At 34.4% G+C, this 17,918-nt stretch overlaps 3 protein-coding genes across 3 annotated transcripts; all 3 read left to right on the top strand.

Moving 5' to 3' along the window:
* Positions 1–453: 453 nt before the first annotated feature.
* Positions 454–4,806, top strand: LOC124848250 (beta-fructofuranosidase, cell wall isozyme-like). The gene is made up of 7 exons (XM_088101909.1): positions 454–647; positions 827–835; positions 1,417–2,267; positions 2,457–2,615; positions 3,481–3,716; positions 3,797–3,887; positions 4,349–4,806. The coding sequence occupies exons 1-7, from the start codon at positions 485–487 to the stop codon at positions 4,526–4,528; spliced, it is 1,689 nt and encodes a 562-aa protein (XP_087958035.1). The 5' UTR covers positions 454–484; the 3' UTR covers positions 4,529–4,806.
* Positions 4,807–8,180: 3,374 nt separating this feature from the next.
* LOC124848253 (uncharacterized) lies at positions 8,181–13,500 on the top strand. The gene is made up of 10 exons (XM_047325892.2): positions 8,181–8,566; positions 8,688–8,782; positions 9,344–9,411; positions 9,505–9,548; positions 9,711–9,788; positions 9,880–10,033; positions 10,785–10,934; positions 11,047–11,157; positions 12,772–12,837; positions 13,042–13,500. The coding sequence occupies exons 1-10, from the start codon at positions 8,262–8,264 to the stop codon at positions 13,138–13,140; spliced, it is 1,170 nt and encodes a 389-aa protein (XP_047181848.1). The 5' UTR covers positions 8,181–8,261; the 3' UTR covers positions 13,141–13,500.
* A 1,077-nt stretch (positions 13,501–14,577) lies between these two features.
* On the top strand, positions 14,578–17,431 carry LOC124848254 (Ribosomal protein L34). Its single transcript, XM_047325893.2, has 3 exons — positions 14,578–14,892; positions 15,299–15,398; positions 17,021–17,431. Exons 1-3 carry the CDS (start codon positions 14,667–14,669, stop codon positions 17,091–17,093), a joined length of 399 nt encoding a protein of 132 aa, XP_047181849.1. The 5' UTR covers positions 14,578–14,666; the 3' UTR covers positions 17,094–17,431.
* The last annotated feature ends 487 nt before the right edge of the window (positions 17,432–17,918 follow it).

Below are 17,918 nucleotides of genomic sequence, written 5' to 3'. Positions count from 1 at the left end.
TTACTAATGGGTAGAAGTTTTATGTTGTAAAATTAATTTCCATAGTAATATTAGGTCATCTCTATTTCCATAAAAAAAAAGATCTTAATAAGATCCATCTTATTATTAATCACCAGTTTTAAACAATAGTTTAATTAAATTTTGAGAAATTAAAAAAAAACGAAAACTACAATTAAAAGTGAGTTGTTTTTCTTATTAGCTTTCATTTATACTTTGGTTTCATTAGTCCTAATGCTGTGCTACGAAGAAATGTGCAGGCATAAGGTTGTTGACTTGAAAATTCTAACAAAATGGTCCAAAGTGATTCCATATTTCTTTCTCTCTATTTCCTACTCTTTGCATCCCAGAATTCGGAGTGAAAGATTAACATTTTCCTTAGTTTGAACCATTCACAAATTTCCACAACACAACAGTATTGTCTGTATAAATAGATAGCAGAGCACATTTGTTTTCCTCCACAGCACAACATTACCACATAGCAACCATGACAATGCCTACTATGTGTTTGTTAATTCTCTTTTCTGTCATTTATGGCAGTGTAGCTACTCATCATTTTAGCAGAAATCTTCAGACTCTGTCTTCTGATTCCAATGATCAACCTTACAGAACTGCTTACCACTTCCAACCTCCCAAGAATTGGATAAATGGTATATACAACATCTTTCCTTCAACTCATCTCAAACTTTCTCTTCTACCCTATATTCCTTTCTTTCTATTCTTTATTGTGCAGAAGTATTTTATGTCTCTAATATACGGTTTCCATTTTTGCTTGGTTTTGCCACTTGATTATCATCAAATGGACACTTCGGTATATTTGGACTTGCAGATCCCAATGGTTAGTTCAGTTCTCTTATTATGAATTTCTCTCTTCAGTGCACCTCTTCAGTAATGTTGGATTTGTTTGTTTGTGTTTTAAAATAGACTTAAATGTTTACTTCGTCCTCGTGTTAGGTGAATTTCTGTTTAGTATCCGGTTTTAAAAATGAAGAAATTAGGTCCCTATGTCATGAAAAGTGTATGAATAAGGTCGTGTCTGTTAAGTTGACAGCAACGACGTTAAGTCCATGCTGAGGTGGCCATACTTTTTCTCTTCTTTCTTTTGCTGTCCAGCTTTTTCTCTCTCTTGTTTAACTTTTTTTTTTATGATTTGTTGAACTTGTTCTTTCTTTGTGGACCTTATTCATATATTTTTCATAACGTAGAGACTCAGTGTGTTCATTTTTAAAACCGGTACTAAACAGAAATTCACCTCATGCGACGAAGCAAACATTTAAGCCTTCAAAATAATAATATTGTAAGAAAAAGTCAAAGCAGAAAAAAAAACATTAAACTGTTTTTAGTTGTTTCCGCTTCTGTTTCTTATTTTTATATTAAACTGTTTGGGAAATAAAAATTTGTCTTGGGGATTTTTGGCAGGACCAATGAGATATGGAGGACTTTACCATCTGTTCTATCAATACAATCCAAAAGGTGCAGTTTGGGGAAATATTGTGTGGGGACATTCAGTGTCAAAGGATCTTGTGAACTGGACCACACTAGATCCTGCCATCTTCCCATCTCAGCCGTCTGATATAAATGGTTGTTGGTCAGGATCAACCACACTGCTTCCTGGGAACAAACCAACCATTTTGTACACAGGAATTGACTCTATGAAAAAACAAGTTCAAAACTTGGCCAAGCCCAAAAATTTGTCTGACCCTTTTCTTAGGGAATGGGTTAAGTTCCCCCAAAACCCTGTAATGGCACCAACTAGTGATAACAATATAGTTCCAGACTCATTTAGGGATCCCACCACTGCTTGGCTAGGACAAGATGGACACTGGAGAGTACTTGTTGGAAGCAGAAGAAGAACTAAGGGAATGGCACTGTTGTATAGGAGCAAAGACTTTGTTAATTGGGTTCAAGCCAAGCACCCTTTTTATTCAACCAAAGACAGTGGAATGTGGGAGTGCCCAGATTTTTTTCCAGTTTTGAAGAATGGTCAATTGGGTGTTGAGACATCTGTGAATGGTGATGATGTTAGGCATGTACTCAAGGCTAGCTTGAAAGGACATGATGATTATATTATAGGGAATTACAATACTTCCAAGGATGTGTTTGTCCCTGATAAAGGGTTTGATGAATTTGTTTTAAGATTTGATTATGGAAAATACTATGCCTCAAAATCTTTCTTTGATGATGGAAAGAAGAGAAGGGTTTTGCTTGGGTGGGTGGACGAATCATCAAGTGAGGCAGATGATAACAAGAAAGGATGGTCTGGAATCATTGTAAGTTCATTTCAATATTGTCATTATTGGTTTGTTCATTGCATTCTAAACTCAATACAAGACTTGTGACCAAATCAAAACATTTTGAGTCTTGGCTCAAATAATTAGATTTGGTTTATAGCCATGATTTTGTGATGGATAGAGTGTGGTTATAAATAAAATGACCAAGATGCTCATATATATTTATAGGCAATTCCAAGGGCCATTTGGTTGCACAGGTCTGGTAAACAGCTGGTACAATGGCCTGTGATGGAAATTGAAAAGCTTCATGCAAACCCAGTGAACTTGCCCCCACAAGTACTAAAAGGAGGACAATTGCTTCAAATTAATGGTGTTACAGCATCACAGGTAGATTTCACCTACTACCATATAAACATAATAAGTGTTCCAAATGTGGTTTCATAGCAGTATAATTTTATTACTAGGTCTCTTTCAATGTAGTGAAACTTGCATAAATTTTAGCATCAAAAAGATGTTTATATACTCTTTAAATGTTAAATATAGGAATACTAAATTTTAAAATAAGTTCATGTTACACATTAGAATTCAATCAACCATCTTGATATTAGAAGTGCAGTTTTAGATAAAAATTAGAGAAATTGTTCACTATGCTAATCTGGTCTTGTTAACGTTATTTTAGCAACTAAAACTTAAATATTATATTGAAAAAACTGTTAGTTTTACCAACTCTTGGAATGAAAATAAATATCTATAGGAAACTCTAAAAAACATAGTATTATCTTTTTAATGTAATAAACATTTCTTTCTAAAAAATATTTTAATTTTTAGTTGTTTAAAATATATCATAATAGAAAAATGATAAAATTCACGTATATATATTTGTTTTAAGACTTAATTATATTCTTTTGTTTCAAATTGTGCAGTTTTTTCAAGTTTCAACTGTGATGATCAAGTCTCTTATAATTCTGCGATTCAAATATTTCATTGTCTAATTGTACTAATCAGATTAAGTAACTTTAGTCTCTCAGACGTAATAAATCACTGTCGCATCCATAGATTCTAGATGACAGAGAGACTAAAATCATAGTGAAATCTTAAAAATCTAATTTACACTGTAATAAGAAAAACATACCTACAAAAATCAATTGTCACAGTTGAAATGAAAAGACTAAATTCCCATCATTAAAATGCTTGGGAATCAAGTTAGCAGTTAAGGGTTGTTTTAAAATTAGTGATAATTTGTCCTCTGCAGGCTGATGTTAAAATTTCATTTGAAGTGAGTAAATTGATAGAGGCTGAAGTATTGGACAATTGGACAGACCCCCAAATTCTGTGTAGGCAAAAGGGTTCATCCATTAAAAGTGAATTGGGGCCGTTTGGTCTGCTAGTTTTTGCTTCTGAGGGATTGCAAGAGTTCACATCAGTTTTCTTCAGAATATTCAAATACCAAAATAAAAATTTGGTGCTCTTATGCAGTGATCAAAGCAGGTTAATTTGTTTGTGTCCTCTATTTATTTCTATCCACTCAACTTCTCTCCAAACTCATACAAATGCATGTATGCAAACAGGTCTTCCTTAAATAAAGACAATGATTTGACCACTTATGGAGCTTTTGTTGACGTGGAACCTCTTCATGAACAGCTTTCATTGAGAACACTGGTATGTTTCAGCCGATGAAGCTACTAATACTCATCGAAATTGCATTCAAATGGAACTCTTAAGTTTTAAGAATTTGGTTTTCTCTGCTGAGTTTTCAAAATATACTGATAAACACAAATTTTAATGTTTTAAAATATATTAAAAACTTTTTCAAACATACAAATATCAGTGTATTTTAAAGATTCAGTAAAGATATAACACAAAGATATTACAAAAAAACTCAGCAGAAAATTTGGACTCAAATTTTAGCAAGTCCGTATACACATAATTTTATACACTTGAACACAAACATTCATCTACAAAAAAGATATGATTTGTAATACATTTAATAGTAATGATAATTGGGATAATGATAATAAGAAGTGTGTGCTAAAAGTCATTTTTCTTAGTTGGTGCCATCTTTTCTTTTGTTCAAATGATCTATAATTTTTTTCTAAGGCATGAGTTTTTCAATTCCACAGACTGATCATTCTGTCGTAGAGAGTTTTGGAGGAGAGGGAAGAGCTTGTATCACAGCCAGAGTTTACCCCACATTGGCGATCAATGATAAAGCACAACTATATGCTTTCAATAATGGCACTGCTGATGTTAATATTACAAGACTGAATGCTTGGAGCATGAAGAAAGCACAAATAAATTGACACTAAGGAATTTCAAAAATACAAATGACGATTTACAGTGTATACTTACAAACTATCTGCATTCAAATGTCTCAATAATTTTTTTTTATGTTAATAAATATGTCATCCTCTTAATGTAGTGGTGTTGATCATTTGATTATACACCTTCGTCCTTTTTAATAACCTGAAGTAATAAATATCAATAGACTAAGGTTAGAATAAGCTTGCACCAGCACCACTATGAACTGGTGCTATTCATATTCCATACTTAGGTGGTCCTTTTGCCTACGTTTCCGATTGCCCTTCTTTTTCACTTTATCATTTGGTATTTCTTCAAACTGCTCTGTTAAACATTTGTGCACAATATTTTTCACTTCATCGAGTAACTCTCTATTATAAGAATCCAACCCTTCTGCTGAGACTATATCAGCAATGCTGGCAATTTCCTTCATAGCAGTAACCTACAAAAGCATGTAGCAGTCAAGTATTCATAAAACATACACTCAAGTTAAAGAAAGTAAAGATAAACAACTAATGAGCAAAACATACTGTTCTTTGATACTCTGACTCCAGGGATGATGTGACTCTCCCAATATATTTCCGAGTAATCTTGTGATACCATTGCATGTACTCACCCTCATCTGTAATGTCACCACCATCAACAATATGAACCCAACGTTCTGACCACTCTTTGAGAGCCAAGTCCATTTTTCCCATCAGGTCTACCCCATGATCCACAATCCGACTCTTCCTCTCCCATCGCTCCACGTGTTTTGGAATAGTTTGATGCAAGCCAAATTGCCTTAAGCATCGATCAGGAAGGTGTCTTTCTGCCTTGTCAAAACACAACAGCATAGTCCTAGATGCCCGTAAAAGCAGACTAGCTTTTGTATCTTCTGGTATGGCTGTAGAATCCAAATCCTTGTAAGGTAGCCACTGGACCTGTGTGTATATACAATAATTAACACAGATTTACCATTTTCATCTACCCATTTCATCAAATAAACCACCATATTAACACTTACATCACATGGATTAAGAGAGTCCAAAGCCTTTCTGTAGGACACTACATTACATTTAGTCCTACAACCACTTTTCCCTCTCCATTTAAGCACAAAGGGAAAGCAATTAGTATCAGGTTCTTGATTAAATTTTGGCAGTCCAACATTGAGGCGAGAATAACTCCAGCACTAAAAACAATAACAACAATTTATTACTCAGTCAGTGTTCAATCTGAAAGTATCAGCAAAAGAAGAGAGAAAAGGGAAGTAATTATAACCTGTACTAGAGTTAGACAGCCACTAATGGTGCTCTGAGATTTAAGGGAAGCATTGCCAAGTGCTCTATATAAAAATGCCAATGCTCCTGCACCCCAAGCAAATTTCCCAGCCTTATCAAAGTCTTCAAACAAAGAAAGGTACATAACAGGAACTTTGTTCCCTGTTGTAGTAGAGAATATTGTGCTGCCGACGAGATATAGAAGGTAAGCACGTGTACAGCGCTCAGTTTCCTCCAGTGGTGCATCTTCAGCACACTCACTAAAGAACTCCTTCAGCCAAGTCAGCTTCACCATTCCACCATTCAGGTCCTCTGGCACTCTCCCTAGTAATTTTTCACAAACTGAACTTGGTGCACTTATTGGACCTATCACAGGTTCTCCATCAATAGCCAATCCAAGTAATAGTGATACATCTTCTAGGGTTATTGTCAATTCTCCAACAGTTAAGTGAAATGTATTTGTTTCTCTCCTCCATCGTTCAACCAAAGCTGCTATCAGTGCATTGTCAAGACTCATAGCAGGAAGTAATCGTAGGTAACCAAAACCAGCCTTCTCAACCAACTTAATCTGTTTAGGTGTCAGCTTCCACTGATCAAGCATTGAAGTGTGTTCGTGGCACCTAAGTACACCACGTTCCTGTAGATTTCAATAGCATGACCATATCCAATAATATGAATATTGATAAATTTTCATATGATTAAACAGAAATTATCAATAAAAGAATGTCCACTCACGTGTCCATCCCAAACTGCTGAAGAAACATGATTATCTTGATCATAAAGCACATAATTATCAATTGGTCCAGGATCTTCTTTGAGTTCCATTTAGGAAGGAAATGATAACTGCCCAAAATACAAGAATCACAGTAAGAAATAAATAACTATGAATCAGCCCAATTTCTGAAGCAATAGCTATATTAAAATCATTGACATTCTTCATTAAGAAAAGATAAAATAACACAGGACAAGAACATATAAAACTTTCAGCTATATATTTTGGAGCCAACCTTCAGATTATGTGTAAATTCGATATCTGTTTTGCCAATAGGAAATTTTATCACCTTAACTTGCATATACTATTGATTCATCTAACAGTTTATTTTACTTTACTTATTTATATTGCTCTTTCTTTTCAATCTTTGAGGTCTAACAAAACAAAGGAACGAAAGTGAATTGAAAATCCTTTGGCATTATGAACCATACAGCTCCATGAACGATACATTTTTCCATGGTCAGTGCAAAATTCACCACCATATAGCATTCTAGTCTTGTAGTTGTAAAATAGCATTTTCCATTGTGTTTGTTAAGCACTTTAAAATCACAATTTACGCTCAAAGCATTTCTCCAATCTCCACTTCATCAACACAGCATAAATCTTAAGTCTCACATTCCAATCATTTGCAACATAGACCAAGCAAGATACCCAAATAGTACAACTTGTAGTATGATTTGATCCCCAATCTTCATATCAACTAAAATTACTAACTTGTGTTCGAAAACCTGCATTTTATACTGTCTTGGTAAGGTAGTTTCTACCTTGGTTGTAACAAGAAACAGTACCAACATTAAATAGAGACCACAACTTTTTCCCACACAGTCTTTTTCATTGAGACAATACTGAGAGGAAGGGTTACACAAAGCAGAATTTTGTAGAATCATGTTCCTCGGCAAGCCACTGATTCCAGAAAGTGCTCAATGCTCTCACACAATCAGCCTACCCTCCGCACTCCATACTCTCACAAAAGGATGAAAATTGGTGCAAGTTTCTCAGTACAAAGTGTCAATTGCTCATTAGAGTCTCATAAATTTCAAGCTCCAACACATGTCTCATCTTTCAAATTTTCAACGCAAACACCCACCAACACGAGACAGTTTTTTGTTGACCCTAAAGTGGATTCACAACAAGCAATCAAAAAATCATAGCACACTCAAAACCCCACCAAAAAAGAACTTTAATTTGATGAACACATTACTGATACAGAAAAGGAAGAACGAGAGAGAACCTGAAGGAAGGTGGAACTCTAGTCCATGAAATAAGTGAGAGAAAGAGAGAGAGACTCACCGCCGACTTTCGAAGAGGACGAGGAAACAGAGTGAAACACTACAACATGTGTAGTATCTAATCTAATCTAGTACAAGAACAAGAAAGATTTGGGTTTGTTTTGGAGATTGACTTTGTTCAGTGTTGCCACCCACAAAACTGAACACGCTGTTCTCCAACTAAGGATTTTATGGTCTTTCTATCATTCTTGTTTTATTTTTTCATTGGTTATATGAAAATTTAAAATAAATACAATATAATTATTTTTAATTAATTCATTACTTTCGACAACTGATGAATATATTTACTGTAAAATAATGGGTGAGAATTTTCAATATTAAATTAACGAAAAAGAAATTAACATCAACAACTCCATACTTCACAATCCTACCGAAACTAAACACTGTACTGCTTCCTCTCTCTCTGCGCTCTGCCATGACGACGTCGTCTGGTTCGGTGAACAACGCCATGCCCTCAGGCCTCCAAGAAGTGCTTCTCAACCGAAAGCGCACCGAACAAGAAGAAGAAGAACCCAACAACAATGCCCAAACTGCAATTTCGCCCTCGCAACCTTCTTCACCCGCCGGTGATACCGTCGCCGGCGAAGGTGACAGCTCAATCTCCAAACCCGTCGTGTTGGTAACCAACAGCGACGGCATCGAGTCCCCGGGTCTAACATTCCTCGTCCAAGCTCTCGTGCGCCTCGGCCTCTACGAGGTCCATGTCTGCGTTCCCCAATCGTGGGTCCCACTTTGCGTTCTCTCTAATTGTTTCATCGCATGCTTTCTTCCTTGCTTGCTTTGGCTTCGTTTGATTTCTCGCTCTTTGTAATTTGTTAGTTCGTGAAAATGGTTGCTTCAGGGACAAATCTGTTTCGGGCCACTCTCTCACTATCGGAGAAACCGTGGAAGCCTCTTCTGCTCTGATTGACGGTGCCACCGCCTTTGAAGTTTCAGGTGTGGACCTCTTTGCTGTTTTTACTCATTTGGATGATGAGATTCTTAATTGTTTGGAATCTTTTTTTTAGGGAGTTTAGCTTTGTGGTTTGCTTACTGTTTAGGCTTTGCCACTGTTTGTCTTTATTATGTTAGATCCAATGTGTGTGAAGTTCTTGTAGGCGTGGTTTGGTTCTAGTTGTGAATATGAATAATGGTGTTCTTCAGTGAGTTCATGTTAACTTCGTTCATAGTTGATGTGGATTTGCTAGTTATTTTCTAGTCAACAAAAGTCTCTTCATCAACATCTTGCCTGGAATCATGGGATAGTAGCTACTGACATTTATGTTGTGATCTTTAACTGAACTGAATGACCTTGTGCGTTTTATGTTGCAGATCTCACTTAGGATAAAGTTTTTATTTTTATTTTTTGTAATCAAGGAATTTCATACTGTCTTTCCTGTCACATTACTGATATAGTGCATCAAGAGTTGGGAAATGCTTAACTTTTGGGTTTTGTTGTCGTAGTTGTGACAATGATACTTGCATAAATTCCTTACTCTTTCCTAATTTATAATTCAGGAACTCCTGTCGATTGTATTTCACTAGCGTTATCCGGGGCCTTGTTTTCATGGTCAAAGCCAGTGCTGGTTAGCAGTTGTCATATAACTAATAACTATTTGTGCGCTTTTCTCACTAATAAAGTACTAAGGGTTTATGGATGAAAATGATATAAATTTTAGGTTATTAGCGGAATTAACCAGGGATCAAGCTGTGGTCATATCAAGTAAGTTTTTCCCTTCTCTTGTGCATAGAGTTAAACTTATAAACCTATACTAGTACACAGTCCCCGCATCCCCCTGATAATAGTCTGTTGTGGTTTTGTATTAAAACCTCCATGCGCCCTGAGTATGAAAAGAAGTTGATTTCATGCTTTAAAATATGCCAGGTTCTACTCAGGTGTTGTTGCTGGGGCTAGAGAGGCGTTATTATGTGGTGTACCTTCTTTGTCAATATCATTAAATTGGTAGGTTTATTGTTATTTATGATTTCCAGCTTAACTGTATTTTCCTGCTGGAGATTATGAACTAGTACCATATCCTGCAACCGTGCTGCAGGAAGAAGGATGAAAGTCAAGAGACTGATTTCAAGGATGCAGTAGAGCTCTGTTTACCTTTAATAAAGGCAGCTATCAGGGATGTTTTACAGGGAACTTTCCCTAAAAGCTGTTTTCTGGGTATAGAAATTCCTACATCGCCTTTAAGCAGCAAGGTACAAATTTTTTATTATAGTTTGGATATAATATCTAGCCCTTCACTGCAATGTGAGAATGTTCTATGTTTGGGTTATATACTGTGGAAAATCTAGTATGGATGAGATTCTTGGCTTATAATCATTTTTCTTCTTCGAAATTACGATGTTGCATTCAGGTCTTTAGGTATAAGTGCTTTGTAGGTTCTTATTTCAAAACTTTACTTCTAGTTGCCTTTTTTTATTGGGATGTATCTTTCTAATAATGAAAGATGACATACATTTATTGGGAGTTGCATTTACTCATATAGTAATGAGAAAGTCTCAGAGAAGAACCTGAAGACTTCTCGATGTCATGTAACTTTTTGGCTTCTCAGCTGGGGCTGAAATGTTTGCAGCTTTCAATTACATGATTATGTGTGATTCTTGTTATATATTTCTTCTCTGGAAATCTTGAGTAGGAAAAAAAATGGTGTGGGATGGAAATGTTTATTCTCGCATTTTAAAAATTGTATTGCATAGAGGCAGTAATTATATATATATATATATATGAAGAACCCTTTTCCTGGGAAATTTCCTCTTGAAGAGGATTTGAAACGTGACTGTTTAACATTGTGATTAACATGTATTTCCTTCCCTGTTCCCTTTCTTAATTAGGCAATATGTTTTAATTTCACCATTCTTATTTTTTGTTTCACTGTGTTTACTGTTTAGTGAACTGCTTTTGGTCCGTAGATATAATATGGCTGCTGTGGTATTGTTGTACCGACAGGGCTACAAGTTGACCAAGCAAAGTATGTGGAGATCCACTCCAAACTGGCAGGCAGTTTCAAGCAGCCGCTATCCTCCTGGTCATTTTTTGGCCAGTAAACAAGGCTTTGGTCTTCAGTTTGCACAGATTGGCCGTGATGCCTCTGCTGCTGTGAGTGTCCTAATAATTGCCATCTTTTGCACATTCAGTTTCTGTTTAATCTGGTAATTATTGTGCTGTTATTGATGCTGACAGTAGAATCTCACATCTTGGTGTACTTCAGGGTGCAGCTCGGAGATTAACTACTCAGAAAAAGAATTTGGAGATTGTTGAATCAATTGGAGCTGCAGGAAAACCTGATTCTAACAGGGTGAAGAAGTACTTCAGACTAGAGGTAAATGGGAGATGGCAGTACGGGTCAACTGTCCCATACCAAGTATAGGGAAGGTTGACTGCTTTTTGAAAATAGATTAGGAAATGGGAAGGTCGACAACCACCTCATTTCCAACTTTCCTAAAAATGAAAATAAAAGGGGTGGGTTGGTACAAGGATGGGAATGTAGTGGGAGGGTACCGGATTATTTATAAATTATATCCCTCAACTCTAATATTCATGCACATATCCATACCCTATGTGTCCCCCTATAATACCTAAATCTAGTTAAATGGAAAATTCTATGGTATTTTTGTGGTTTCTTTTTGACAATCTAGTAAAATCAGAATGTGAATAATGTGGTTTGAACTGAAACTCACCATAGGAAATTAGGAATTATGTTGAAAATTCATACAAAGAGTTCTGATTACAGTAGGAAAAATGCAGGAAATGTTGGAAAAGAAAAGTAAATAACAGTGTTATATAGTTATACTTCTCTACCATATGGCACAATCACCCAAAAAGTATCCAATTGATTACTTACCCATTCCCTCCCTCTTTCCTGATATTGCAATGCATCCTCTAGATTTACCCCAATGCTTTCCACACGTCTTGCAATACATACAATATGCAATGTAGGGTTTCAATAGCGTGCCATTAATGGATAAATTTCTGGAACAACCAATTCATAAACTTGTAAGGCTTGTATTAGTATTCTTCAAGATATGCCGAAAAGTATTATTTACACCAGTAGTTATAAGTTGTTAAATTAAAATAACAGTGATTAGAATTTGAAAATAAAAGGATATTAAGTGACACTATTTAATTAAAATAAAATAATGACTACAGATATAATTAATTAAATGAGTAGAGTGGTGTATAATTCATACTTATGCTCGTTTTAACCAGCTTTGTGCATACCAAAGTACCTCCAAAGTATTCTAACAAAAAGCTAGAGTGACGGGGACTAAACCAGCCTCCTTTACCAATAGCAAATTCTGAAGCAACAGTCAAATTGGAATGACCAAAATATCCTTGACAATATTTTGCATTATTGGGTACTTGATTCAGTTTGTTTTCTTCCATCCTAGTATATTAAGGTAGAGAGCTCCTAGGTAAGACTTGTCTTTTTAAGTAGTGATCAAACTCAGTTTCATTATGTCACTGAAACAATGACAAATGAGTCCTCGACATATAAATATTTTCTAAAAAGTTATTTGACTCCTTGTGGTTAAACTTTCCACTTTCCGCATAGTGTTTTAGCTAGATGGTCTTCAAAAGTATGAGTAGTATAATTTATTGACACTGTTCATTTGAATGGAAGATGGACTTCTGTACTGCTTGAGAAGGATTCGACTTTATTTTGATGTATCTTGATTCTGAATCCATAAGAATGGCAATCCTCTCCATGAATAACCAGTCAATATTTGTCTCATTTATGATAATTTTTGAAACCATACTTCTAATAGCTCAAGTTGATCAATTTTTCCATTGGTGCGAAGATTTTTCTTTTTAAAAAATGACTGAAATTATGTATTATATATATTCAGTGCTTTCTATGTTACATTTGAATGATGGTTAATCATTTGAATTGTTCCTGGATGTGAACTTAGCTATACTATACTTCTATCTGCAGTTTTTGGATAAACAGCAGGAAGATATAGATGATGATCTGGATTACAGAGCACTTGAAACTGGATATGTAAGTTGGCTAACTAAATTATCTTTTGGCATGTTTTCTAATGTGAACTGTATCATTAACTTTTTCAACTAATAATATTTTATGTTCTTAAGGACCGCACGCATACAATAAACATCTTCATCTGGCGGTTAATCTGTTACTATATGTGCAATCAAGTTCATTTTTCTCCTCTGAATGAACCTTGTATCTGATTTTAATGACCAGGTTGCAGTTACTCCTCTCTCTCTGTCTCCTCATACTGAGACGGATATTCAAATGGCAGCTTCTGATTGGCTTTCATCTGTACTTCCTGGTGAACAATAGCCTCAAACGGAGTTCAGCTTCAGCGTGATTATGTACATTTGAGATTTATGATGGTTCTTCCTGTTGTAAAGGTGGAGCAGAAGCGGCAGTCACACGTATTCTATAATTGATATCAATCTGTTCGTTTGTGTAAGATGTTCTGTATTCCCTCTTCATTGTTTCATTTCTTCTTGTCTCTAGCCATTTCTGACGTGAAACAAATTCATTATTTGCTTCCTGTAATCCACTAGGCATATTTTGAAAATGCCATTTCTTCTGTTTGTAACTTCAAAACTATTAGCAAAACGCTGGTGCACTTCTCATCGTAATTTTTCGCTAAGTTGTTGTTTGAAATATAGTTTTAAGCTTGGTTTGATGGTATTTTAGACTATGGTCGGATGTTAAGCAGCCTGTATGGATTGGATTTCAACCTCTCAAAATATTTTGTTAAAAGAAATTGGTTGAAGTATGTATTCCTGTGTACTAGATTGGTTATTGCATCACTTTCAAAACTATTTATAATTTGACAACTAATAAGATAAGAAAGAATTTAATAATTAATTTAGTTAAAATATATCCTTGAAAAGTTACCACACAAATCCAGGTAGCAGAGTAAAAGTTCGCGCATGATGATAATTGTTACAAACTTCTGATGAAAATATTTATTGTTATTTAGTCATATAATACTAATGTCATAATTCATAATTCAGTATGACTAAAATGTGTAAAGTACATGAATTTTTAAATATCAATGTTATTAAATTCAGTCATAAGTATTCTTTGTCGATCGAGTATATTCATGTATTTTCTTTTGGTGTTTAAAGGTTACTTTTATTAGATTTTTGGTTTATTTTTATTTTGATCCTTGTGAATTTATTTTAACTCCTAAAAATATTTATTTTATAGATTCTATAATTTTTTTTGTTAAATTAATCCTATTAAAAATATTTGACAGGAACTAAAAATAAATTATTTAGTATTGTAAGGATACAAAATGAACATTTTAGGAGAGTTAAAATAAAATAGTAGGAACAAAATCAATTCTCTTTTTACAGGAATCAAAGTGAAAAAAATTAAAGACCCAAAAAAATCTATTTTGAGGAATAAAACTATATATTATATATAAATGTTCAATTATATGTAAACAAATTATTATAAATATATTATGGACTATGGTTTGGTTAAGCTGAGTTTTAATAAAAACATAAAAAGAAATTGAACTATTTGCAATATTTTATAGATTTAAAACATTCTGGTTGAATGTTAGACAAACAATAAACACCGTAGTCACTAATTCCAGTTTCTATTTTTATGATTTGTTTTTACACATTAAACATGCAGTCACAAAAATAAAAAATAATAAATAAAGATAAAATTTAAAAAAAAAAAAAAGTGGAAAAAGACGTTCCGGGTCGGGTGAAAAAACCCAAATTGAAAAGAGGCAAAATTCCGATCCATGGAGATGGAGGTTGGTGTTTGGTGTTGGCGCATTGCTTAGGTTGGGTTAGGTTAGGGTTTATGAAGCAAAGCTTTGAGTGAAACCAACAATGGCGTCGAATAGCGTTCTCAGAAGTGGGGCTTCCTTGTTGAATCGCCTTTCCAAATCGCTTCCTCTTCATTCCAATACCCCTCAACTTCAATCTCATTTCCTCTTCCCTTCTCTCTCTAGGCTCCCCTCTGCCATTTCTCCCCAAAACGACATCGAATTTCCCCACAAACAAGGCTTTCTCTACCCCTGTGGCCTCCCCTCTCTCCGCTTCTTCTTACCTCACGGTACACTTACTCTCACTACACTCTTCATTGCATTTCATTTTCAATGGAATTTTGTTACTTTCCACCTATTTTCTTGCAATTGATCGCTCTCTCTCTCTCTCTCTCTCTCTCTCTCTCTCTCTCTCTCTCTCTCTCTCTCTATCTATCTATCTCTGTGTATCTGTGTATATAATGTTAATGTGATTAATTACACTATTGTGAGATGTGACATTGAAGAAAAGATAATGCCTCTGGAAGGCAAAAATTAATTTTTAAGTGCACTGTGTTGTGATATATGTTACGATTTTTCAATCACAAAATATAATCATGTATCAGCTATTGCATGAGAAGATGGTGTTTTATCAAATTTTAAGCATTTGAACTCCACCCAGGTACTTTTTATTCTGAATTTATGATTATTCTGCAGGGGATGCTCCTTCATCAGATGAGCCCATGCTTTTGTTCCCCAAAAGGACGTTTCAACCTAGTCTCATTAAACGAAAGAGGAACCATGGATTCTTTGCTCGGTAAATCACTCATCTTTTTGGTTATATGTTCCTTCGTAATGAGAAGAGAAAGTAGAAAATGTTACTTGTTAGTGGTTAACCCTTCCTTTTCTTCTACATGATGTCAAACTTGATCAATTTTAGAACTCTTGTAGTGTTTCCGTTCTTCAGCTTACTCAACTAGATAATAACTATGCAAAGGCCTAATTTGTGTAGATGATTTGAAGGAATGAGGCGATCGATTGTTCTTACGCATTATACTTTCTATTACTTTCACTTGGTCTGTTGGCTTGTTGGGGTAATAGATAACATGGACATGACAAAAAAGATTCATAAAGCGTGACCCTATGCCTGAATTTTGAACAGATTGTTTTGTTGAATGTGGCAATATGCAATTGATTAATGAAGCATTCAATGAACAGATTGCCAGTCTCTCTAGATTGTGGTTGCTTTGTTTTTGGTATATAAATGGGTGTCTCATTTTAGACTATGGCCAGGCAAAGTGGCATGTGAAATGCTTCCTTGATGGCCCAAAGACCATTGCTTCCTTTTCTTGTATATAGGAGAGAATTGGGTTACTGAAGGAATAACTTAGCGCTATTCCATTCAGTAATTCTTTCTATATATTAAATTTCACTAATTCAGCAGTTGATTAAATGTTTTAAATAGATTAAGTCTGTTGATTTTTATAAAAATTTAAAACTATTAATACTTTTGAATAAATTCAATTTAACAGATATTAGTATACTTTTTAAAAATATAAATAAATGTTGACATTTTGATTACTTAGCAACAAATGTTTGGTTTATCTAAAATTTAGTGTCTATGATCGTTGAAATGATATCGAAATATTCAACAGTTAGAACGCAATAACAAAGCCTTGTACTACCTTTAGGTGAGGAGTGATATATGAATCCCATGATGACATTAGGCTATGTTAAAGGCAATATTTAATAAGTTGAATATTGAATTTTAATATTTAATATATAGAAGATTTCATTGAATGGAAAGAGTAACTTTACCCAAAGTTACTTTTGGAGTAACTTGATTCAATTAGAAGAGATGTCGAATTGTTGCAACTGACGTCAACTGTCTCACCATGCATTAACCTCTAATTGAATAATTTTATATAAAAACTCACCGTCAAATTAGAGTTTCTTTCACATTGATCATGATCATATCTACGTACGAGTTATATTATTCTAAAATCATTTCATACCTTATTTACATACATTAAAATTGATGTAATGTCTACTTTCTGAATGTATAAAAATGGAATAATTTGATAATTTTCTTGTTTTGGTCCATTTTTCACAAAATTCGCAGAAATAATAAAAAGGAATATATGATTATAATTCAGCCATTGGATTGATAAGATCAGTTTATATGAAGTTACTAAAGTACATAGTTTGTTTAAAATATACCCCATATAGTTTTATCTCTATCCATATATTAATGTGTAACTTGTCCTTAATCATGGAGTAAATTTGTCACGAGCCTCTTTCAGATCCAGTATGAAGTTGTCTGGCTAAATGAATAGAACTGAGGAAATTTATGTCTGGCTTATATGCAAACTTGCGTCTGTAATCTCTGAAACAGAGGTATGCCGTGTAGATGACATATTTTTTGTATTACATGAGCAGGAAAGCGACCAAGGGTGGCAGAAAAGTAATTGCTCGAAGAATAGCCAAGGGCCGGTTTAGGATTACAGCTTAGTATCATTGCATTGACATTGGAGTTAAAGAAAAAATGTAGAAACTTAGTGCACTTCATGGTAAGGCCCCCTCAGGGTGAACCTGACATTGCTACCTAAAAGAGCTCCTTTTTTTGGTTGGGGTGTGGGGTTGGAGTTTTATTAAGTATAGCATGCGATGAATAACTTTTCAGGCAACTGTTGTGCATGGATGTGTTAACATTCTGTTTATTTCTATTTGAAATTTTGGTCAGTAGTTGCAATAATTTGTAACTCTAGTATTAGTTTTATGTGTTGAGCACTGCAGAATAATCTAGCTTTATTTGGTGCAAAGAAAACGAGCTTGTTTTTGAGTTGACTAGTTTGAGTTTGACAGCCTTAGAAAGTCAACTAGAAACATAAACTCGTTCGAATTTGACAACCATGACTGTGTCTCATGTGTTTGTTTTCTGTTTCCAAATTCTATTTTTCACAAATTTGAAGACTGTTTGTAGAAGGAATTTTTCGGTTCAAATGGCCATTAAAGAAGATTAAAGGAAGTAATGATTTTTGTAGGGTGAGTTTGGATCAGTAAAAATTTAAAGAAAAAAAAGTAAAGAAAAAGAAAAAGGGAAGAAAAGTAATAGAAAGAGTTGACTTTTGAAGATTTAAGTAAATGAAAAAAAAGTTTAATTATTTTTGTCTTGATTTATTGTATAAATAGTTAAAGAAAAGAAGAATGTGTATATATAATGACGTAAATATCTCTCTAATAAAGAATGGAAAAAGGGGAGGAAATCAATATAGTTTAGTCCTCATTCGTAAAGCGTTTGTGGGAATGCTGCACTTATTTTAGTTTAATTTGGTTT

Source organism: Vigna umbellata, chromosome 11, assembly GCF_029865625.1.
Source record: "Vigna umbellata cultivar VRB3 chromosome 11, Vumbellata_1.0, whole genome shotgun sequence".
NCBI classification, from domain to species: Eukaryota; Viridiplantae; Streptophyta; class Magnoliopsida; order Fabales; family Fabaceae; genus Vigna; species Vigna umbellata.
The sequence above is the reverse complement of the archived record's forward strand: the minus strand, read 5'-3'. Positions and strand labels throughout refer to the sequence as shown.

Excerpts from the sequence above, each read along its gene's own strand:
- LOC124848250 (XM_088101909.1), top strand. The coding sequence starts at position 485 with ATGACAATGCCTACTATGTGTTTGTTAATTCTCTTTTCTGTCATTTAT. Across the intron at positions 2,268-2,456 it reads AAGGATGGTCTGGAATCATT|GCAATTCCAAGGGCCATTTG; the intron begins GTAAGTTCATTT and ends ATATATTTATAG. Across the intron at positions 3,888-4,348 it reads AGCTTTCATTGAGAACACTG|ACTGATCATTCTGTCGTAGA; the intron begins GTATGTTTCAGC and ends TCAATTCCACAG.
- LOC124848253 (XM_047325892.2), top strand. The coding sequence starts at position 8,262 with ATGACGACGTCGTCTGGTTCGGTGAACAACGCCATGCCCTCAGGCCTC. Across the intron at positions 9,789-9,879 it reads TTGTCAATATCATTAAATTG|GAAGAAGGATGAAAGTCAAG; the intron begins GTAGGTTTATTG and ends ACCGTGCTGCAG. Across the intron at positions 12,838-13,041 it reads GAGCACTTGAAACTGGATAT|GTTGCAGTTACTCCTCTCTC; the intron begins GTAAGTTGGCTA and ends TTTAATGACCAG.
- LOC124848254 (XM_047325893.2), top strand. The coding sequence starts at position 14,667 with ATGGCGTCGAATAGCGTTCTCAGAAGTGGGGCTTCCTTGTTGAATCGC. Across the intron at positions 14,893-15,298 it reads CCGCTTCTTCTTACCTCACG|GGGATGCTCCTTCATCAGAT; the intron begins GTACACTTACTC and ends ATTATTCTGCAG. Across the intron at positions 15,399-17,020 it reads AACCATGGATTCTTTGCTCG|GAAAGCGACCAAGGGTGGCA; the intron begins GTAAATCACTCA and ends TTACATGAGCAG.